Here is a 21,645-nt window from a genome sequence, read left to right as displayed (position 1 = left end):
AAGCTCTCGCCTCTTTTAAGATGGTTATTACAGAAAGCTGTTTGCCTAAAACATGACGAAAGTGGTGTAAGTATGGTAAAGTTACCGGTATCAGAATTACCACCTTGCTGCCCATAAATTACACGCCCTGGCAAACACTTTTTTGCATCTTTTGACAAGAACAGTGATATGTACTGTGGCTATTAATTGTAATTTTATGGAAATATGTACTTTAGTATTTGGGCCGTGTATATGTCTAGAGATTCAAAACCGTCTAATCCATCATCTACGCTGATTCATTGACCACCCAGGGTAGACTATGGGCGTGCATCTGAACAGCTAGCTGGAAGAGATAATCTAGACTCTCACACTGTGTTTTCGCTTTGGCAGGAGTATCACCCCAGACATATCTGTTTTAGTATATGTTAGTCCAACCCCGACTATGTGTCGTCTGGACAATGCGAAGAAAGTAGAGGCGACTTACATTCCATGTCTTCGGACAAGAACAGCATACGTATCTGGATATTCCTCCATAGCCTTCTCCAAGCTCTCAGTCAGGTCCTCTTCGAATGCAGTATTCTCGATAATTGGGATCTTGAGTGTGTCAAAGAAGCCCAGCATGCCTTTACCCTTGCCCCTGGGAATACCTTTGATCTGTTCGATGTTGCTGATTTCAAAGCAACCAGACTTGCCCTTCTCTCGCTCAACTAGTAGGGTCACCATCACGGCCCACTGGGAGTGTGTGTGAATACAACAGCCGGCACCGCGGTCAAAGGCAGCGAGGAAGAGGGGTGTACAGGCTGAAGGGTTCAGGGCAGAAGGCTTGCGGATGTATTTACGGGCCGAGGGAGGATATTTGGGGGTCGGATAGGAGAGAACGAAGATCTCATTGGGTTTGATAAGTTCCTTTTGTACGCCGGAGGGGGCAATGAAGATGTGTTCACCACGACGGATGGAAGTCTAGAGAGGGTTAGTTGGGAGGAGGATGTATCTCAGCTATGGGTAGTCTGCGTACTCCGCCACCTGTACCAGTTACCCATCCAAGGCTGTAGAACTTCCGGCATAGCTCCGGAATGAGGTTTGCTGGATGTTCAGGGTCGTCCGACTGAACAAGATGGTCATTGTTGTTCCCCTCCTGCGTCTGCTCTGGTTTGATATCTACCATGTTAGCTGGGTATACGCCGTTTATTGAGAGTAAAAAGCCAAGTAACAGCCTTTCTGGATCCAATTGAGTCACAATCGCCCTCTCTTTTCTCCTTTCCCTCCCTTCTCCTAGTTTATCTTGCCATCTTCTTAGACATAAAAATCGCAAGTGGGATGAATTTGCTGACTAATAAGGATGAAACTGTCGGATAAATTCCGGACCGCGCGGTAACGGCCCGCTATTTCCACTCACCAAAGTACCTCGCTTACACACACGCACCTCTCTCTCGGCTGTGGGGAGGCCGTGGAAGTACCGCGCATCCGGCAAGGAGTAAAGAGGCCACCTTTCAAGCGGCACGCCCGCCCTGGTTACATATTAGACTCAAAACCTCAACTTCGTGTTTCTTCTTCCCTTCTTCTTCTTCTCTTTATCTTGCTCATCGACCTGTTTGTTGCTGCTTTGCCTGGTTTTGCTTGCGTTACTCCCTCAAAACAAGTTGACAGAGTTGTTTTGTGCCTTTGAACGTAGCTCGAAGGACTGATCGCAATGCGTCTCAACGCCCAGCTCGCGTCGTTCTTGCTCTCGTCGATTGTGCTTGTTGGCTCTGCCCATGCTGCTGACGAAGAGCCAGTGGTAGAGGATAAGGCTGCCTCTAACATTGAGAGACCTAACTTTGTCGTACGTGACCGTTTCTTTTTTGAACTCATTTACTGCTTCTTGCTTATCCAGCTCATGCTAACATAACACAACAGCCCACAACTCTCAAAGCTCCATTCCTTGAACAGTTCACCGACAAATGGGATTCGCGGTGGTCTGTTTCCCATGCTAAGAAGGAGGACGCTAAGTCCGATGAAGAATGGGCCTATGTCGGTGAATGGGCGGTAGAGGAACCAACCGTCTTCAAAGGAATTGAAGGCGATAAGGGTCTAGTTGTCAAGAATCCTGCTGCCCACCATGCGATCTCTGCCAAGTTCCCAAAGAAGATTGACAACAAGGGCAAGACGCTCGTTGTTCAGTATGAGGTTAAGCTTCAGAGTATGTCACCTGCCCACTACTTGTTTGGAGCGATCAGCCTGCGCCAATACTAACATACGGTATATAGACTCATTGACCTGTGGAGGTGCATACATGAAGCTCCTACAAGAGAACAAGAAGCTTCATTCCGAAGAGTTCTCCAATGCCTCTCCGTACGTCATCATGTTCGGTCCTGATAGGTGTGGAGCCACCAACAAGGTATATGATCCAATTGAATACCATAACTATGCGAAAGTGGTCTAACTGTTCTTCAGGTTCACTTCATCTTCAAGCACAAGAATCCTAAGACCGGTGAATATGAGGAGAAGCACCTGAAGGCTCCTCCAGCCGTCAAGATTTCCAAGCTTACCAGCCTTTACACTCTCATTGTCAACCCAGATCAATCCTTCCAGATTCGCATTGACGGAGACGCTGTTAAGAACGGAACTCTCCTCGAGGACTTTGCTCCTCCAGTCAACCCCGAAAAGGAAATTGACGATGAAAAGGACACTAAGCCCGCCGACTGGGTTGATGAGGATAAGATTCCAGACCCTGAGGCCAAGAAGCCGGATGACTGGGACGAGGATGCTCCCTTTGAGATTGTCGACACTGAAGCTACCAAGCCAGCTGATTGGTTGGATGACGAGCCAACTACTATCGACGACCCTGAAGCTGTTAAGCCAGAGGATTGGGATGATGAGGAAGACGGTGACTGGATTGCCCCAACCATTCCGAACCCCAAGTGTGAGGAAGGCTCTGGATGCGGCAAGTGGGAGCCTCCAATGATCCGAAACCCAGCTTACAAGGGCAAATGGTCTGCTCCTCTGATCGATAACCCTGCGTACAAGGGAGTTTGGGCTCCAAGGAAGATTCCTAACCCCAACTACTTCGAGGACAAGACGCCTTCTAACTTCGAACCCATGGGCGCTGTAAGTTTACTTATTTCTGATGCGATGTTTCTGTCCTAAGCTAACGTTTCATGCGTAGATTGGCTTTGAAATCTGGACCATGCAAAACGACATTCTCTTTGATAACATCTACATCGGCCACTCCATCGAAGACGCGGAAAAACTCAAGGCCGAAACCTACGACATTAAGCGCCCTATCGAGGAGGCTGAGGAAGAAGCCAGCAAACCCAAGCTTAGCCCTCAAATCGATGATGATGAGCCCGTTTCATTCACCAAGGACCCAATTGGCTATATCCACGCCAAGATCAATCGCTTTATCACTCTCGCCCAGGATGACCCCATCGCAGCCCTCCAGGCCGTTCCTGAGGTTGGTGGTGCCATTGGTGCCATTCTCGCTTCGCTTCTCGTGATCATCGGCATGTTCGGCATTTCTACCCCGGCTCCACCCGCCAAGGATGCCGGCAAAGCGGCCGAAAAGACCGACAAGGAAAAGACCACTGAGGCTGTTGCGTCTGGAGCTGATAGCGGCAAGGGAGATGCAAAGAAACGTGCTGCTAAGTCGAGTTAAATCGAAGCCCAAAATATTGCGACGGAAGGGCCAAACACAAAATTAATGTCAACTCTTACCTACATATACCTACATACTCACAAAAACCCAACGCCCGCCAGCCCGTCGGCGGCGGCTCATATCAAGGGACACCACACGCCTAGAGAAAAAGAATGAATTTCCTCCTTTTACGTCTCTTTTTTTCCCTTTTTCTTTTCCTATTATCTTACTCTCTCATACTGTTATGCAGCTGGCGTCTTGCACCCTTTATCATTCCATTGTCATGGGGAATATGTTCATGGATATTGGACAAATCGGGTTATCCAGGTTTCCCTCTGCTGCTATTAAGGATGGAAGGGATGGCTGGATGGACGGGCTTCTTTTTCGCGTCTTCTAGAGAGACACATTCTATGTACCAGGCTGCGAGTTGATGCTGTGTAAAGTAAACAATCAAATATGAATCTATTTCTTCCTTCTCTCGACTTTATATATGCTTACCTAATACTTCCGTCCGGGTGTACGGCGGCGACGCTGATTGGCCCATAGAAGCCGGCGGAAAGCGCTTACCCGAGGGCGACTTTTAGAACTTGCTTTCTTATCCCAGCTTCATCTTTCATCTCTCTTCATCTTCATCTTCTTCTGAGGGCTTCGCGGTTTTGAGCAGAGACAGAAGACACGGAGAAGACGATACGGAAGAAATAGTGTACAGACAAGTTAGAATGGCCTCCAGAGCTGCCACCCGTTTGTCTGCGTTTCAGCGTCTCGCCGCTGCCTCTCCCCGCAGCACCTTTACCCGCTCTCTCACCACAGCTGCCCGTACCAGCAGCAGCACCTCCAGCAGCGCTTCCATGATGGCTTCGTCCAGGAACACCTCAGCTACAGCTATTCGCAGGCTGCACGCTATGGCTCAGCAACTCAAGCCTGCCGCTGCAGCAACCTCGACCACCTCCGCCGCCTCTACGGCCACCTCGTTCCCCCAGTCCCACGAACGCATCGCCTCCCCCATTGACACTGCAAACTTCATCGATAACGAATTCACTGCTTCTCGCGCTGAGACATGGATTGACTTGTTTGACCCAGCTACCAACAACCTCGTCACCCGTGTGCCTCAGAGCACTGAGGAAGAGATGAAGGCCGCCGTTGCCAGTGCCCAAGCTGCGTTCCCAGCCTGGAAGGCAACCAGCATAATGGCCAGACAGCAGATCATGTTCAAGTTCGTTAACCTGATTCGCGCCAATTGGGACCGTCTGGCAGCTAGCATCACCCTTGAGCAGGGCAAGACCTTTGCTGACGCCAAGGGAGATGTTCTCCGTGGCCTGCAGGTGGCTGAGACCGCTTGTGGAATCACCACCCAGATGACCGGTGAGGTCCTCGAGGTTGCCAAGGATATGGAGACCAGAAGCTACAGAGAACCATTGGGCGTCGTGTCTGCCATTTGCCCATTCAGTACGTTATATAGTTGATTTGCTACGTTAAGTGCCGTAAATTCTGCTTTCTAACGTTGTGGTTAGACTTCCCTGCGATGATTCCACTATGGTGCATTCCAATTGCTACCATGACAGGTAACACTCTCGTCATGAAACCATCCGAGCGTGATCCTGGTGCAGCCATGATCCTCGCTGAGCTTGCCAGGGAAGCCGGTTTCCCCAAGGGTGTTATCAACATCATCCATGGATCTGCTAAGACTGTTGACTTCATCCTCGATGCCCCCGAGATCAAGGCTATCAGCTTTGTCGGAAGCAACCGCGCTGGAGAGTACATCTTCACTCGTGGCTCTGCCAATGGCAAGCGTGTTCAGGCCAATCTAGGAGCTAAGAACCACTGCGCCGTCCTCCCCGACGCCAACAAGAACCATGCCCTGAACGCCATTGCCGGTGCCGCATTCGGTGCCGCAGGCCAGAGATGCATGGCTCTCAGCACCCTGGTCATGGTCGGCGAGACCAAAGAATGGCTTCCTGAGATCGCTGAGCGTGCTCGCGCTCTCAAGGTCGACGGCGGATTCGAGGAAGGTGCCGACCTAGGCCCAGTCATTAGCCCCGAGAGCAAGAAGAGGATTGAAGATATCATCGCCACTGCCGAGAAGGAGGGCGCTACTATTCTCCTTGACGGACGTGGCTACAAGCCCGAGAAGTACCCCAACGGTAACTGGGTTGGCCCAACCATCATCACTGGTGTCAAGCCACACATGACCTGCTATAAAGAGGAGATCTTCGGCCCCGTCCTTGTCTGCCTCGAGGTTGACACCCTCGATGAAGCTATTGACCTCATCAACGCCAATGAATATGGTAATGGTGCCGCTGTTTTCACCCGCTCCGGCCCAACTGCTACCAAGTTCCAGCGCCAGATCGAGGCTGGCCAGCTCGGTATCAATGTGTAAGTGAACCCTTATGATGGACTGCCAGTAAATACGTTAGCTAACTTTTCCCGCTACAGCCCCATCCCCGTCCCACTCCCAATGTTCAGCTTCACTGGAAACAAGAAGAGTATCGCTGGCGGCGGTGCAAACACCTTCTACGGCAAGCCTGGTCTTCAGTTCTACACCCAGCAGAAGACTGTCACCAGCTTGTGGAGAAGTGAGGATGCAATTAGCAACAAGGCAAGCGTTGTCATGCCCACCCAAAGTTAATCGCTTCCTGTACCTGTGTGGGGGGAAAAATAGAAAAACAAAAAAAAAGACATGATACACCGAGTCCTTCCTTCCCATGGCCTATTTTATGTTCGCGGATAACATATATTTCTTTACACCATAGATCGTTCCCCATTTCTAGTTCAGATATCCTCGATAGCGTACCAATTTGGCTCCCAGCCGCGTGGCGGAAATAAACAGCTTTGCTACAACATAACCAGAAAATATATAAGGTGGTAATTTGTGTCTTGATATTCTTGCGATTTAAAATGAGCGTTTGTTGACACGATTATGTTGTAAGCATGTTGAAGTGATATACCAAACTGTCCTCCATGTCTGTTGAAACAAGAAGAACTCAAAGAATCAAATAAAAATCTGCCAGTCTTCACCTTCAAATATTCAACATCCCCTTTAGTAGTCGTCTCCTCTGGAGATCACCTCCTTGCAGTTGGGCCTGAGCAGGACAGTCTATTTAGAGAATTAGTTAATCAGCTAGCATATTACACTGAACCCGCATCGTAGACTATACTCACATGCTCAAACTGTGCGACATAGGAGCCAGGGACATCAACAAGAGGCGCATAACATTCAACAATATCATTTGAAATGAGCGACCTCATGCCGAGATGGTAATTCTTCACTCCCATATGTTCAAGGTAACGTCTAGAGAAAACTAAGGTCCCGAAATTCTCACGGATAGTCTTCAGCAATGACTTGGCAGAGGCATGACGAAGACCCGTAGCGCTGACATGTTCGTTGAGCCCGTAGCCATAAACGCCCGCTTCATCTCTGGTATAGCCCTTCCCGGTACTTCCAAATGTTTCAATGGCAAAAACGTCCCCTTCTTCCATGCGTTGGGTAGTTTTGGACTTGACGAAGGGAACTTGTTTCTCACCATGGATCTTGTAGCGCAGGATGTTATGGCCAGAGAGGCTGCGAAGGGCTTTGACGGGTATAAGGTTTCCATTGATCTCAACTTCATAGCTCTCCATCACTTCTTGGATTTCTCCGCTAATATGATCGATTCGAGCATCAATTCCAGCTTCCTATAAATTATTTAGTATTTTGCATACATTACAGCAGGTTGTAGGGGTATACACATACCTTGAGTCCAGTATTGGTAGCTGCTCTGACGGCTGTAAGCAGATTATCGTATACAGGGTTAAATGCCACGGTAAACGCACTATCTACAATTCTTCCGTGGACATGGACTCCGAAATCTATTTTCAAGACATCATCATGCCCGAGTATAACCTCCTTAGTTCCGGGATTAGGGGTCCAGTGAGCAGCTACGTTGTTCAAGCAGAGTCCAGTCGGGAACGCCAGGCCGGCTTTGAGAGCGTCACCGGTCTCAATTCCTTGGTGGCCAGTAAGTGCCCTAACACCATCCTCAATCTCCTGAGCAAGCTCGCTCATCGAGATGCCAGGCTTCGCGATCGTCTGCACATACCGGCGAACCTGACGGTGGACTTCAGCAGCTTGACGATAGTCGGACAAAAACGTATCGTCCATATTGTTTACCACGGACAGATGACGAAGCTCTTCGGCAGTGGTGCGCTGAAGATTGTCATCGTTGGTGACATATTTGACAATCTCACCTTCTGGGTATCGCTGGCCTGAGAAGATGCTAGAGAGCGCAACTCTCGGTGGAGTTGTCTGCTGTCCGCTCAGCGGCCTCTTTTTCTTCTTCTTCTTGTTATTCTTTCTTTTTCTTTTCTTGCCATCTAAGGTCAAGGTTAGCGGCATAAAGGTATAAAAAGATATCTATTTTGTTTACCATTGTTAGGCTGAGCACGTGAATTCAGGTCAGTTCCAGCCTTTTCCTCGTCGTCGTCCCCGTCTTCGTCGTCTTCTCCGGATGCATCTTGGACAAGTCCGCTTGCTGATGCTGACTTTGGGGGGTTGAGTACAGCAATGGTGCCGCCGGTCGATGATTCTACCCAAGATATTAATTAGCATAGCTTTTGAGCGTGGGACCAACAGTTCTTTTTCCATACCATTTGGACCTTGGCGGTGGCCATCTGGTGTTTTGGAGCCCATGGTTGACTTAGATTTGTATTCATAGAGCACTTCTTGGATCAGCCCTGGTCGTGGTTGTTCGACTGTCAAAACGCTGGATGGAGAAAATGAAGGTCGCATGGCATGTCTTGGCACATGCTTACCCTTTTGGGAGCTCTTATTCTATCCCTACACCAACGCGCTACTATTTAAATTATTTAAATGAGATTCATAAGCTCCAATATAGACATTGGGATACAATTTTCTCTTTATAATCATTTCTGTCAAGGCGATTAGAGCTTCGTGTATTGTGTTTAATAATATCACAGCTAGAAGAGAAGGGCCACATCTTGGTATAGCTACCATCGTCTCCAAATTATTAGAAGGAAAAAAATATCTCTAAATAATCCACCTGTACATATAATCCATCGCTATAGATCCAAAAGTTTATGGGTAGAGATGGGGTTTAAAAGTTCACTGAATAACCAAGTGTTCTATGAGGGCAAGTGGCGTATGTTTCTCTAACTGGGAAGAGATAGCTCTTTGCGGTGTAAATTGCCTGATGTAGCCGGTTGCGGATTATTCTTCCTGGCCGAGGTAAGTGTAGACCAGTCTGACCCTGTTGCAGACACCACCCTTGGCAACAGCAATGCGGCGGGTATAATATCGTGCGCCGTTAATAATTTCAAAGCCCCAGACCTTATAAAAAGTTAGTCACGAAGTAGACTTTAAACAGAGAGTAATGTGAAAGGGACATGTAATACCTGCTCTGCAGTCCAGCCGTTATCGACGCTCTCAACCCAGCTCTGCACGAATGGCTCGTCGCCCTCGCTTTCGTCAACGACCCAGCCATCAGACCCAGATCCGTCAGCCAGAACATCTCCGTTGAAGAACTTGGCGACAGTAGCATCCTCTTCCTCCTTGCCGACCTTGGTCATGATCTCGAGAGCAGGGACAGTCTTGGGGCCATCCTTCTTGGCGGCAACGAAGCGAGTCTGCCCCTTGACAGATCCGAAGATGTGATCAGTGTGCTCTCTAATGTTCCAGCCGAGCTCACGCTTTTCAGTTGTTCCAGAAATTCCGCCAGTCAGAGTTTGGGCAATGTCAATATGGATAATGCCTTCTTCCGTGTATTCTTTGATATGCAGAGTGATCGTGGCAAGGCCGATGGCTTTGCGGGTGAACCATGAAATTCCTTGCTGTATGAGGAGGTTAGAATCACAGTGTATATACAGTGCATTTTGGGTGGAGTTAGTTACAAGTTGTAAAATTGCGTCGGTGCTGTCGGAGAGGGTACTATCCTAGCTGTGCGTTAGACCCCGCATATCAAAACGGAAATGATAGAACGAGATGGATTTTTCTTGGGGTAAACGGGTAAACTGCCTTAAGCAGCTAAGAGCCCTGAATGCAGCAGAGGCGATGATTCCACTTACCATAGTCCACTTGCCCGTCAGGTTATGGACGGTAGCTTCCTTTGGAGCGGCCATTTTCTAAATATGATGCAATAGACAACGATAGAGGCAAGGATAATGGTATGGGGAACAAAAAAGCTTGAGAGGAAGATATAGAGGAAGTAAAGAAGAGGAAGAGAAGAGGAAGAGAAGAGGAAGAGAAGAGGAAGAGAAGAGGAAGAGAAGAGGAAGAGAAGAGGAAGAGAAGAGGAAGTCTACGACAGTTTATGAAATACCTTTCAAAGTCGTCTGGCACACGGTAAGCCTCGGAATTCCCCTAAACCCCGTCGCATCAAGTATTATCATGTGGAAGTGACGAAGTCAAACGTGGGGAAAACGTCCGCCAAGCGTGCCCGTATGCGATCCAGGAACGAAACAAGAGCGTATCAATCGAATCGTTGAGGCTGGTTCGACTCCCTATACAGTATATAATTGAACCGGCAGCACTTCGTTATGGCAAGCACATGTAATTCCCTGAGCAAGTTCCGCCAATCTGACGCTTGAAAGCCCGCCGGAAAAACCCCGGGCATAAATTTAGATCCCCTTTACTCCCTGAGCTGCCTGTGTGCGAATAGAGCGGAAATACGAACAGGGGAAGCTCTTTGATAACTCCGTATGAAATCCCCCAACGGTTTATGCTGGTCATCTCTCTCAAGGCCTTCTCTGATTATCTTTCTCAGAGAACACGCTACTGCTGTTATTTCTAGGTTAGTGAAGGAAGAAAGTTATAGGAAAGATGGGAACAAGTTATCATTAGCCTCTAGAGATTGTACCGTATTAGTCCAATTCCACAAAATCATACACTCTTTGGGCGTGAAGCAAGTTGCAAGTTCATGTTAAGTCGCGAGTTGTTTGGTCAAAATAGAAGAAACGACGACGATTTAAGGTGCAGTCACGTGGTACATCTAAACATCGCGGTGGGAAGAAACGAAGGTAGGGAAGACGAAGACTCCCACGTCGACAATCAGGGAGACAAGGACTGAGAGCCGCAGACATGGCGTTTAATAAGAAATATGCTGGTCTCCCTGACCTGGTATGTGCTTATGTTGGAGTATCGCTTTAGAAATGACCGGTTTTGGCTAACCTTCAACTTGTAGGACCTGGCCCCCGATATCTATGAAACCCCCGAACTGACGGACGCCTCGACGTTGCCGGTAATGAGGCTTACGATTAATATGAACTGTGGGCATCAATATGCTAACAATGAAACACAATAGACTACCACAGTACGCTCATCTTCGCCCTTTGACGCGGAGCCGTCCTCCAATCCAGAAATTGATGGCCGGCGATTGCGAGTTGATGAAGCTCGTTCTCATTTCGAGCCGGTCCGAGTTGATGCTAGAGATGTGGACTTCTCAGATAGCATAGCATCCAAGAGAAAATCATACCGGACGATAAGGGGGCCAGGACGCCAAAATAGAGTAGAGCTAGTAATGGGAGATCTTAGTGACGAAGAAAATGAAACACTCGAAAGGAAGCTTGCGCGGCTACGACGTGAGACAGAGGAATTGAAGGAAGAGCTTGCCACCAGGAAATCCCAGAGAGATACCACCGAAGACACGGGAGAGGGCGAGGTAGACGATGGTTGCGACGAAGGGATTCTAAAGCTCAGCCAGACATTGGATACACTCTACACTTCTTCCAAAGGGGCTGGTCCCTCAGCAGAGGCTGCTCTGTCACATAAGCTCTCTTCAGACATGCATGATGGCCACCGTGTTCAAAAACAGGGTGCCATAATGGTCGATGGAGCCTCCACATCTCAGCCTGGCCATAATGCTTCAATTCTATCACAGGCGGCATCTTTCGATGCACGGCTTGCATTACTAGAGGCAGCATTAGGATTGAAAAATACCCCAGTACCCATATCACCAGATGATCCGTCGGATATGGATATCCAACCAATTCTACCATCTCTCAACCATCTATCTTCCCAGCTTTCAACACTCAGCAGCACCCTTACCGCCAATAATACCCAGTCAACACATTCCAATTCTCAACCTGTCCCCTTATCCGTAACCACAACCCCACATATCGAAGCATTAAGCAGCAAGATCCGCAAGCTTACTGCCGACGCAGAAGCACTTACCACTGCCCGCCACCGAGCAACCGAAGCAGCTCGTGCAGCTTTCTCTGCTCGAATTGCTGCCGCAACGTCCGATGAACCCCAACCTTTTATTGACTCGACACTGACCACCTCTGCAGCTGTAGAATCAGATGCTGCTGCAAATGAGCAAGCTGCAAAAATACAAGCTCTATACACAACGCTGCCAACCATTACGTCCCTACACCCGTTGCTCCCCAGTGTATTGGAGCGGTTGCGTTCTTTGCGCGCTATACATGCGGGAGCTGCAACAGCAAGCCAAGATCTTGATGCTTTGGAACAACGTCAGGTAGATATGACGAAAGAGATAGATCAGTGGAGAGAAGGCCTAAAGGCGATGGAACAGAAGGTAAAGGAGAGTGAGGAGACCATGAAGGGGAATATGGAAGTTATGGGCCCATGGGTCAAGGATTTGGAGAAAAGGCTAGATGCCCTGGATCATTAACCATAAATCCACCATATAATTATTTCATTTTAACCTCATACCGGACTTCATTCCCATCTGGCATATTTTAAAATTCCTCAGTAATAGCATTCGACTCATAATGGGTCGGTGAAACAACATTTCTAAGAGATAATACAGAAATGAATTGGGTAATATCCTGCATCATCAACGCAGAGAGTTAGGATCTCGGAGCGTTTATCTTAAATGCTTCATGATCCTAATTTTTGGAGTTACTCGAGCTTCCACCCACCAGCCACGCGTAATGTATTTCCTTGCGCTGGCTTTTATTGACTCCCAATAGTCTACACCCGTATCTCCAAAGAGTGCCCGTAGAATCACAGCCTCGGCACCGCAAGCATAACAATCACCAGTGCCTGGCCGAATAATGCGGATTCCATCATACCCATAGGCATTATCAACAAGCTCCCAGTTACCCATTCCCGAAAGGATGGCCTCATCTTCAACTAGGGCATAGTCAATTTTCTCCCAGAACTTCGGGTTTCGCTTTTCTAGCTCATTCTCCGTCTTATCGTATATCCAACTTGACTCTCCGCTCTTCAGTTCGGGGAATTTCCCATCATTGGAGCCAGGGATATGAATCATCGGGGACTCGGGAATTGGCATTTCTAAGAAATGCGTCGCTCCAGTCTGACATGTTAACGTGTCCATATGGACGGTGATCACCGCTTGGGAGCCATGGGCGTAGCTATGGACTTGTTTCATGGCTGCTCCGCCAGGGTAGTTAGACATGGATATTGGCAGGAGGACGAAGAATGAGACTGTGTATGAAGCCAAAGTCGAAAGGATAAGGAAAATAGAAAGGAAGCAGTATACAATAGATTTTGCTCGGCGAGACCAAATATATGACGCTCCAAGAGCAGCAACTCCGGTAAATGGGGGTATCGAGTAGATGATAAAACGCCATTCTTTATGAGGCTGGAAACTCATAATGGCAATGAAGGCGACGAGAGGAATGACTATAGAGCGGGCAGCTTGACGTAATGGGTGAGCCACGCAAGCGAAGGGGATACAGACGAGATAGACCAAGGGGTTAAAGAGAAGGCGAGGTAAAGCACTTGTAAAGTAATAATACCATGGATCAGTGCCCCAGTTAGAAGCCTTCCCTTGAAGAACATTGTATACAAAACCTGCCAATTCAGGCCACAGTGGAAACTCCTGCCAAAAGAAAGAGTCAACCAGCACAGTGGTGGTCAGGCCAATTAGAAGACCACCAATGCCTGCTGGGATAATTTCTCGGTGTAGTCCTATACGCCCTTGAGCCCAGAGGTAAATTGTTGTTGTACCCAGTAGGACTGCAATCTCTGACCGGAAGATGACACCTGCAACGGTGAGCAAGTAAAGGCACAAGCGATAACGCCGGCTTATACGCACTTGAGGCGATGTTTTCAAACATGCCACAAACAGGGTGTAGGCAAATGTTGCTTTTCATGACTGGTAAGTGATATGATAGATCAAATGCATAAAGGATATACATACTGATAGGAAGTGCAAACATATTTGGAAGGGTTCTCGAGGCGTAGTACATGATATGGAATTGACTACTTTGCAACAGAATGTACCATATTCCCGTAGAAGAACCAAACACCATAAGAATGGCTCGAGCAAACCCTCCTAAAGCAAGGGAGTTAAAGAACCACAAGACACCGCGCACTGGAAGAATAATTGTCAGTACAAACCGTACATAATTGGAGAGCCGTGAGGAACTAACCTATGGCTTGGGGGTTCCCTTTGGTAAGCCATATTATTGGCTGTGAAATACCTGCTAGGAGGACAGCACCAACAAAGGTTCTCGGGACAGAACCAGGGAAGCTGACATGGTCATATTGGTTGAGGACAGGTAAAGGGTCGGCCACAGAAGGCACCCCATACTTTAGTATATCATGAACTGCCTGTATGTTAAAGGATTCCTCAACTTTGGTAAAAGGCGATAACCAAAGGAAGGCGAGTGCTGTAGAGCCAACCAAACAGCTGATAATCAGCGTATACGCAAGCATTGTATACCGCATATCATCCGGTACAGAAAGATGAGGCACATTCGAGTTAACCAGAGGTTTATATGAGCTCCCTGTGCCGGCCTTGAGATATAAACGCCCAACCAGTTCAAAATAGCGACGCATATGGCCCTACTCCTGAATACATGCAAGGATGTAGTTAACAATTATTTATATATTGGGCCAGGGGTCTAGACATCATCACGTGAGTGTCGACTTCAACCACTGAAAAGACAACAATACGAGAGCCATTTCTCTAGATTTTTTTTCCTTTAAAAAATACAATGAGAGCATTCTAGAACGCTTATTCAAGTCAAAACCGAAACGTCCAGCTTCGAATGATAAGTTTCGTACCTCATTCTTGATCATCATTTCTTCCCCTCAAAGGGTTTCATAATCCATCGCATGCGGCCACTTTTAACCATCACATGACAGGGAGTACCCCCTATAGCTCGATTATTAGCAAAGCGGTATTATGTATCTAGCCATTCTTAACATCAACAACCTACAACACCGGAAGGGCCTCCTCAAGATTTCGATTTTAACTTCTTCATAAAGCTCAGATGAAGTTCCAGTTCCTCTCCAACTATCTGCAGTTACTCTTATTCTAATTCACTCATATCAACTTCTTCTACATACTGCATAACGAGGTATAGAGCCTCACAGTCTTCGAAGCAGCAATATAACCGGGGGACTCGAATATCTGTGTTTTCTGTGATGAATTTCGCTGATGCCGCCTCATTCTAAATCGTTCCTTTTCAAACCGGGGGACACATGTGGTTCCAGTATATGAGAATAGTTATACCAAGCACAATAGCAGAGTACATGGGTTAGATGTGAGCTCTCATCATGAGACGACCTCTTACAATCTTTAATTTTCTCACCTCTCGTCAACAACACCTTTCCCTTGGAAATATCCCGAAATCTTCCTTACTTAGACATATCTCTCACCGGGTTTTTGCATTTCCTGGACCTGCGATGTCCACGATTGAAAAAGTCTCTCGAGTCCAATACGAATATATTGAAGATATAGAGAGATTAGAAAGATATCAGCTCGGAGGTTATCACCCAATATTAATCGGAGATATTCTTAAAGATCGATACCAAGTTGTTCACAAGCTCGGCCATGGGACATTCTCTACAATCTGGCTTTCACAGGATATCCAGCAAACAACTTATGTGGCTGTAAAAGTATGCACCGGAGATTCATCTCCTCATGAGGCTGACTTGCTGTACGATATTTCGGATCCACCCCAAACCAATCATCCAGGCCGGGCCATGATTCCTACGATACTAGATCAGTTTGAACTCCAAGGACCAAACGGATATCACAGATGCTATGTATCATCACCAGCACAAAGCAGTATAGCCGATGCAACCCTATTTCGTCTCTTTCAAATTGAGACAGCACGCTCCCTAGTGGCCCAGTTAGTTTTGGCTATTGCATATACCCATACACAAGGGTATGCTCACGGAGGTAAGTCAACAGGACGTGGAGCCCAACTCCTAGCTATCCATGTCAGAAAGATTATAAACTCAAAGAAACTAACATTCTAATTCTAGATATTCACCTTGGGAATGCTCTACTTCGCCTACCTTCTAACTTAGATCAACTTTCTATTGATCAGCTCTATGAAAAATTCGACAAACCTGTCACGGAGCCAATTATACGTCACGATAGAGAGCCCCTCCCCCCTGGAGTCCCTCCTCTTGCTACCATACCGGTATGGTTAGGAAAGCCAGCAAATGAGATTTCACTCTCTGAAGCCCATCTTATTCTTAGTGATTATGGTGAGGCCTCTCGTCTAACCAACAGCGATTGGGAAGCCAATGCCGAGCACCCACTCCCTTTTTACCACCCGAAGCATATTTCGAACCAGAGAAACGTATCTCATTCCCTATTGATATCTGGACCCTAGCATGCGCCATCTGGTCTATCTTGGGCTCTCGTGCACTTTTTGACGGCACACTTGCTACACATGATGACATATCCCAGCAGCAGATAGATATCCTTGGAGAATTGCCACATAAGTGGTGGAATAAGTGGGAGGCCCGGTATAAATATTTTGATGAAAGAGGGAAACCAAAGAAGGATCGATATGTCTTCCCGGCCCTTGAGGATCGTTTCGAGAAGCATATACAAGAACCCCGAAGGAAGGACAGTGTGGGTGAGTTCGATAGGGAGGAAACGGCAGCGCTTTTAGTTATGCTTCGCTCAATGCTGGCTTTTAGGCCTGAGGAGCGAGCCACAATAGAAACAGTTCTAGGCTCCGATTGGATGGTAAATTGGGGTTTGCCTGAGTTTGAAAAATCTTTGGAAGTGTGATAAAACCTGTGCCTTGACTGTCCAATCGCAACGTTAGTATACCCGGAAGTGCCTTTTCACCGTATAATTTCACCTTCTTGCTCGAACTTGCCCAGTTCCCCTTTGTGAGATCTTGAATAACTGGTTATCCCACGTTCTGTGGAGGGATAGGTACTATGTTATTTAGTTCAACCTGTTAAAGAGCTTGTTATGTTCTCTGCATAATGTGTTCTACCCCGGGAAATACAAATGTTAGTGCTATTTCCTTGCTAGATTCGAAGATGTGCCTTTATCCCCAAGAGAACCACAGGACTCTGAAAGAAGGGATCATGGTTATCAACGCACTGGGTACTACCCCATCCCGCCTCGTACCATTGTTTCTAGCGGTTTACAACAAGCCAAACTACACGATCCGTAAGGCAGGTGTGTGGGCCGGGTGAAAAGGGAGGTGTTGAGATTGGAAATACTGAAGTGCGTAGCACCAGCTTTAGATTTCCATCCGAACAGAGCATAGTATGCCAACAGCCTTCATCTAAAATAAGACATAGCAAACTGGTAATGAAAGCTAAGCCCATTTATTAATGCCCCATCCATCTTCAATACGGCTTTTATCGCCAACCAGTCCAACTACCAGCAGCTCTTCCTTAAGTCGCCTTCACAGGGACATATGGCATATAGATATTCCTTATATGAAATAAAGCCGTTGAGTATACAGAGCCCGCCATCCGAATTGTTACTCGCCACTACAAAAAGAGCCGCAGGAAACAAAACAATCCCCTTTCTAAGCTTTATCATGGATATTTTATTACGACCTGTCCGGGAATAATTTGCTCAAGCAACTGTAGCGTCTTTACAAACTAAAAGCACCATCGCTCTAGAGCGATGAGACGACGTCATTATTTATTCTGAATAGCACACACATTAAGTCAGGCTGTATTCAACAAGCCGTGACGTTGGAATCACCATAACTATACTCTCTATGGGGCAGCCATGCTTTGAATAAAGATAAAGTTCACCAGTTTGCCAGTTGGAGGTTCCAGTAACCAGAGAAGCATGTTCTAAAAATACATAATATTATTATACAGTCATAAAACTAAACTATTGCCTTGTCAACACCGTAATAACGTTCAGATACAGGTAGAACTTTGAGGGAAGAAAATAAGATCAGGAATAAGGGGTAATTAGGGGCTGCTGGACAGTGCTATCAAGATGCTCACTCTCAAGCTTCGGAGATTTCAAGCAACGGGGTGGCGAAAGTGAAGATTCCGATAGGTCTTCAAAAGTGTAGGCCATGGACATGTCAGGAGAATCGTAATCCGAATAGTCAAGATCAACGGGTTCGGATCCAGCAGATATGGCCGCAACAACATTGAGCACCCACTGCATCTCAAGTAACGCAAGATCTGGTAACGGCCATTCTTCAGGGTCTGCGGTCTTCATCACAATAACATCACCACTGAAAATAGGCTTGTTTGAGTAGACATCGAATAACTTGACCTTGCCGGACCTTTCACTTCCAACTTCTCTACCGTCTCTAATCGAGGGTACGTCAGGCCGCGTAGTTAATCTCACCCTCTGCGGCTTACTTGCCCACGGCAGCCAGTAAAATTGGAGAGTGAGTTGTGTCTGGTCTTCATTCATCTCGACGGGCTTCAGGCCAAAGTAAGCTCTTCCGTGGTAGCTATGAGTATGTGGCGCAAAGGAAAGTAAATTACGGGTGGTTTCGGTAGTTGCTCCAATGGCTTGAAACCATGCATTCACTTTTTCCTCGGGCCAAAAGAGCCTTAGAGTTTTCCAGAAATTATAGCGCCTGACAAGTTCTTCGGGGGATTGCAAATGTCTCATCGAGAATGGAAAAATGTGAGCTATTTCGACGGGGGTGCCAGCCTTGGTAATGACACATTCCTCTCCGTCACGTTTGCGGCACTGTAGGGCTTCTTGTAAATATGACAGTAACCAAATTTTATGGTGAAATAGACAAACCTTGTCAGCCTCAGTTTTTGATCTTCCTTTAATCGTTTCATCTTCTAGCTTGCGTTTAAGTCCGCCTGGCCTATTCGCTGGTGATCCAGCAGGCAGGGGGGTCTGCGAACTGGTGGGCGTCGACAATGCGGAAGCTTGTCGGCTCTTTTGGGCCCCTTACGCGGCAATAGCTGTCAGTATCTACCTGGCTGTCGCTTATTAAGAATAGATTCTTTGAGGAGGGCTTAGAACTCACAGTGCTTCACTATCGTTGTTTCTTCGACACTCTTCTCGTAGTGACCTGCCAGGTCAGGCTCAGTTCTTAATTTGGAAACAATTTCTTTCAGCTTATCGATGTCAGACACCCAGAAAAAAGCCCACACTTCACGAGAGATGGGCTCTTCCTGGAACAGTTTGTCGAGCTCGTTTAACAGCTCAACCCGCTCAGCATTGAGGAGCTCAGTCTCTAGGATATGGGGAGTCTGAGAGTCCATGGTTGGCAACAACGGACACCATCCTTTGAGATTCCCCTGTTGCTAGCTGGTACGGAGTAAAGACTCTGTCGCCCTGCACAGGGGGGCCAAGTTGGTATAAAACTGGTTGCGGGGTTGTGCGATGATCACTTATCGAGGTAACTTACTATCAGAATCTGCCACTACACTAAAAGGAGTGAGCCCACACTAATAGTAGGCAGATGTTGAAGTTTGACACTTACATAGTAAATAATTTAGAGAGTCACGTGTGAAGCTGAGTTGGAACCCTAACTAACTACCAAATAACTCCTTCAGTTCGTAGACCTCTCAGGGAGGCATCACCACTACGTACAGATCGACCATGGAAGTGAAAAAGAATGGTATTGATCACACTGACAGCTACGAGGTGAATAGCAAGGATCCAGCAGAGACCCGCTTCGAGTGAACAGCCACCACAACGCCCCATTGCTTGGTATAAACGACATGGCAAGGATAAGCCAAGATGCAGCGAGGCTGCTGTCAGGGAATGTCACCCTCCAAGGGACAACTAAACTCGCGCGCTAACGGTCCGGCGTCGTTGGGCCAAGATGATGTTTCGAACACATTCAGTTGGCTGCTGGGGATAGATGCATGGAAAATATTGACTTGCATGCGTCTTCGCTTATGACGCTGGCGAGCATCTATTTCCTAGGGACTAAAGAGGATAATGCCGGTGTACTTCGGCTTGTGTAGAAAAAGGGGCGTCACAGCTGGCATCAAAATCAAGTTAAAATAGAACTGTGCCTGAATTTACCTCAAGGGCAGCTGTGAGGTCAACCAAACTTCTATCACTCATCTTCAACTTGTGATACTTCCATCCTGAGGAGATTCTTATTCCTTTTCATTTTTTACCGTCAAGGCCACATGCCAGAATCACACCAAACCTAGAATTGAGTCTTATCCAACAGTCTTCAAGGCTATAGGCTTCAACTCAACGGAACATGAACTTGGTCTAGGAACCGTTCCTATTACCCCGGTAGGGCCTATCGAGATCAACGATCCGCGGATCTCGAGGCTCGTCGATGGATGTCCTCAGCTCCGTAGCGTTGTGGGCTCTAATCCTGCTAATTGGACTCTACTATACAGCTACTCTACGTTTACAGGTTATAAATTGCCACTACTCTTCGACCTCGGCGTTCAAAGAATTGAGACCTGATATCTGATATCCGCGCCTGCACAAACAATAACACGAACAATGCAACAGCCGAACCCAAGGCCTAGTGCCCAATACTATCACATCTATCGCCTTATCGGCTATTTGTGGTGCGCAAGGAGTTACTATAGATGTACTCTTTAGATACTGCTGCCGCTGTCAGCATCTTGTCATCCCACCTTACCAATTGTGCTTCTTGCGGTGAAAAGATTCTTTTCGCCAAATTAGGTACCGTGGTCAATATATTGGTGCGGATGTCTAGATTGCTATAGCTGCCGATAATATTAATAAATTTGGGCAAGTACCACGGCTCCGATACATCAACTCCCCGAAGCTAACTTGATGCCCTATTCTTTGATAGTAAGGAATTCCCATTTACCTCTCTCTGAACCAGTGCGGTAAACTTCGGACTCCCACTTATTTGGTTGGAAGTAATACCCATTCTCCAATTTGCTTTATTCTTCCTTGTTTCTATTCAAGCGCCAATCGTATACTCCCTGTCGCTAATTTTTCTATTATAGGTGTCGTTTTTAAGCAGGGGGCCCAGGCTATACAAACCTGTAATATCTCAATCAGGGAAACATGCGCTGTTGGTCTGTTTGCTGTTGAAAATACCGAGGACCTAGATATGGTCTAGAGAGCACTGAAACAATGGGCCAATGGCCGGTGCTTTGATTTTCCCGAGGGGCAAGTCTTTGCCAACTTTGCTGATCTGGGTGTTCTCGCTGCTACCAAGGCTGACAATCTCACCGATTCAGATACCCGACCGATGTCACCACACGCAAAGAACAGTTTTCACTCACTGATACTTAGAGCCGACTGCAGAGCCATCCAGGTCGGCGTAGAGGACAGCTGCATGGCAAGTGATTAACGAGCTATATTCCCATTTACCTTATAAAGATTAAGGATATAAATACCGATTACTTATAAGATAATAGAGATAAAAATTTAGCTAGATACACACATCCTAACATGAATCTATAGTTACTCCCTAATATCAAAGCTCACGTCACAACGACAGCTGCTGACAGCCCTAGGATTATCCACAACCTTAAACTGGCTGCCAATAAGCTCGGTTATATAGTCAACCGTGCTCCCCAATAGCGCAGAGAGAGACGCAAAAAGAAGGTAATTAATATTACGTGGGAGATAAAATAAGATAAGGGAGAAGAGATGCTAGGAGGAAGAACGCCACATCCTCTAAACGAGGTAAAGGACCAACTAACTCCAGCCGTAATTATTGGTTGGTAGAGATATATGAATTAATAGGGATGCACCTGGAGCTCGGGTGAAGAAAGCGGCAAGCAACTCCTTGCCAGTAGCAAAAAAAGACATACGAAAGTCGGGATTCGCTGGTGGTCACCCACCCAACTACTAACCGACCGGCAAGTGGCTTAAGTACAGCTGAGCGGACGGGAAGCTCTGTTTTCCACTTCCTATGTTCGTATGTACCAGACAGAAGGACGAGGGGGTAGATATAGGGCGAAT

At 47.1% G+C, this 21,645-nt stretch overlaps 9 protein-coding genes across 9 annotated transcripts; 4 read left to right on the top strand and 5 right to left on the bottom strand.

The window, feature by feature from the left end:
- Positions 1 to 265: 265 nt before the first annotated feature.
- Positions 266 to 1,144, bottom strand: MCYG_01116 (class II aldolase/adducin domain-containing protein; the record flags this gene model as incomplete). Its single annotated transcript, XM_002850966.1, has 4 exons — positions 266 to 389; positions 464 to 686; positions 744 to 939; positions 995 to 1,144. The coding sequence occupies 4 exons, from the start codon at positions 1,142 to 1,144 to the stop codon at positions 266 to 268; spliced, it is 693 nt and encodes a 230-aa protein (XP_002851012.1).
- Positions 1,145 to 1,669: 525 nt separating this feature from the next.
- On the top strand, positions 1,670 to 3,613 carry MCYG_01115 (calnexin; the record flags this gene model as incomplete). The annotated part of the gene is made up of 5 exons (XM_002850965.1): positions 1,670 to 1,801; positions 1,876 to 2,158; positions 2,226 to 2,356; positions 2,413 to 3,066; positions 3,125 to 3,613. 5 exons carry the CDS (start codon positions 1,670 to 1,672, stop codon positions 3,611 to 3,613), a joined length of 1,689 nt encoding a protein of 562 aa, XP_002851011.1.
- Positions 3,614 to 4,443: 830 nt separating this feature from the next.
- MCYG_01114 (methylmalonate-semialdehyde dehydrogenase) lies at positions 4,444 to 6,218 on the top strand (the record flags this gene model as incomplete). The annotated part of the gene is made up of 3 exons (XM_002850964.1): positions 4,444 to 5,038; positions 5,104 to 5,965; positions 6,026 to 6,218. 3 exons carry the CDS (start codon positions 4,444 to 4,446, stop codon positions 6,216 to 6,218), a joined length of 1,650 nt encoding a protein of 549 aa, XP_002851010.1.
- A 411-nt stretch (positions 6,219 to 6,629) lies between these two features.
- MCYG_01113 (methionine aminopeptidase 2) lies at positions 6,630 to 8,258 on the bottom strand (the record flags this gene model as incomplete). The annotated part of the gene is made up of 5 exons (XM_002850963.1): positions 6,630 to 6,686; positions 6,752 to 7,264; positions 7,323 to 7,942; positions 7,996 to 8,154; positions 8,216 to 8,258. 5 exons carry the CDS (start codon positions 8,256 to 8,258, stop codon positions 6,630 to 6,632), a joined length of 1,392 nt encoding a protein of 463 aa, XP_002851009.1.
- Positions 8,259 to 8,795: 537 nt separating this feature from the next.
- MCYG_01112 (conserved hypothetical protein) lies at positions 8,796 to 9,703 on the bottom strand (the record flags this gene model as incomplete). Its single annotated transcript, XM_002850962.1, has 4 exons — positions 8,796 to 8,915; positions 8,981 to 9,415; positions 9,476 to 9,517; positions 9,650 to 9,703. 4 exons carry the CDS (start codon positions 9,701 to 9,703, stop codon positions 8,796 to 8,798), a joined length of 651 nt encoding a protein of 216 aa, XP_002851008.1.
- A 958-nt stretch (positions 9,704 to 10,661) lies between these two features.
- MCYG_01111 (conserved hypothetical protein) lies at positions 10,662 to 12,213 on the top strand (the record flags this gene model as incomplete). Its single annotated transcript, XM_002850961.1, has 3 exons — positions 10,662 to 10,700; positions 10,765 to 10,821; positions 10,885 to 12,213. The coding sequence occupies 3 exons, from the start codon at positions 10,662 to 10,664 to the stop codon at positions 12,211 to 12,213; spliced, it is 1,425 nt and encodes a 474-aa protein (XP_002851007.1).
- Positions 12,214 to 12,408: 195 nt separating this feature from the next.
- MCYG_01110 (Alg12p) lies at positions 12,409 to 14,240 on the bottom strand (the record flags this gene model as incomplete). The annotated part of the gene is made up of 3 exons (XM_002850960.1): positions 12,409 to 13,655; positions 13,711 to 13,884; positions 13,943 to 14,240. 3 exons carry the CDS (start codon positions 14,238 to 14,240, stop codon positions 12,409 to 12,411), a joined length of 1,719 nt encoding a protein of 572 aa, XP_002851006.1.
- Positions 14,241 to 15,074: 834 nt separating this feature from the next.
- MCYG_01109 (protein kinase domain-containing protein) lies at positions 15,075 to 16,551 on the top strand (the record flags this gene model as incomplete). Its single annotated transcript, XM_002850959.1, has 3 exons — positions 15,075 to 15,702; positions 15,789 to 15,949; positions 16,042 to 16,551. The coding sequence occupies 3 exons, from the start codon at positions 15,075 to 15,077 to the stop codon at positions 16,549 to 16,551; spliced, it is 1,299 nt and encodes a 432-aa protein (XP_002851005.1).
- A 1,143-nt stretch (positions 16,552 to 17,694) lies between these two features.
- Positions 17,695 to 18,986, bottom strand: MCYG_01108 (conserved hypothetical protein; the record flags this gene model as incomplete). The annotated part of the gene is made up of 3 exons (XM_002850958.1): positions 17,695 to 18,456; positions 18,514 to 18,668; positions 18,749 to 18,986. The coding sequence occupies 3 exons, from the start codon at positions 18,984 to 18,986 to the stop codon at positions 17,695 to 17,697; spliced, it is 1,155 nt and encodes a 384-aa protein (XP_002851004.1).
- Between the last annotated feature and the right edge of the window lie 2,659 nt (positions 18,987 to 21,645).

Source organism: Microsporum canis, genomic scaffold, assembly GCF_000151145.1.
Source record: "Microsporum canis CBS 113480 supercont1.1 genomic scaffold, whole genome shotgun sequence".
NCBI lineage: Eukaryota > Fungi > Ascomycota > Eurotiomycetes > Onygenales > Arthrodermataceae > Microsporum > Microsporum canis.
This window is presented reverse-complemented; position numbering and strand designations above follow the sequence as displayed.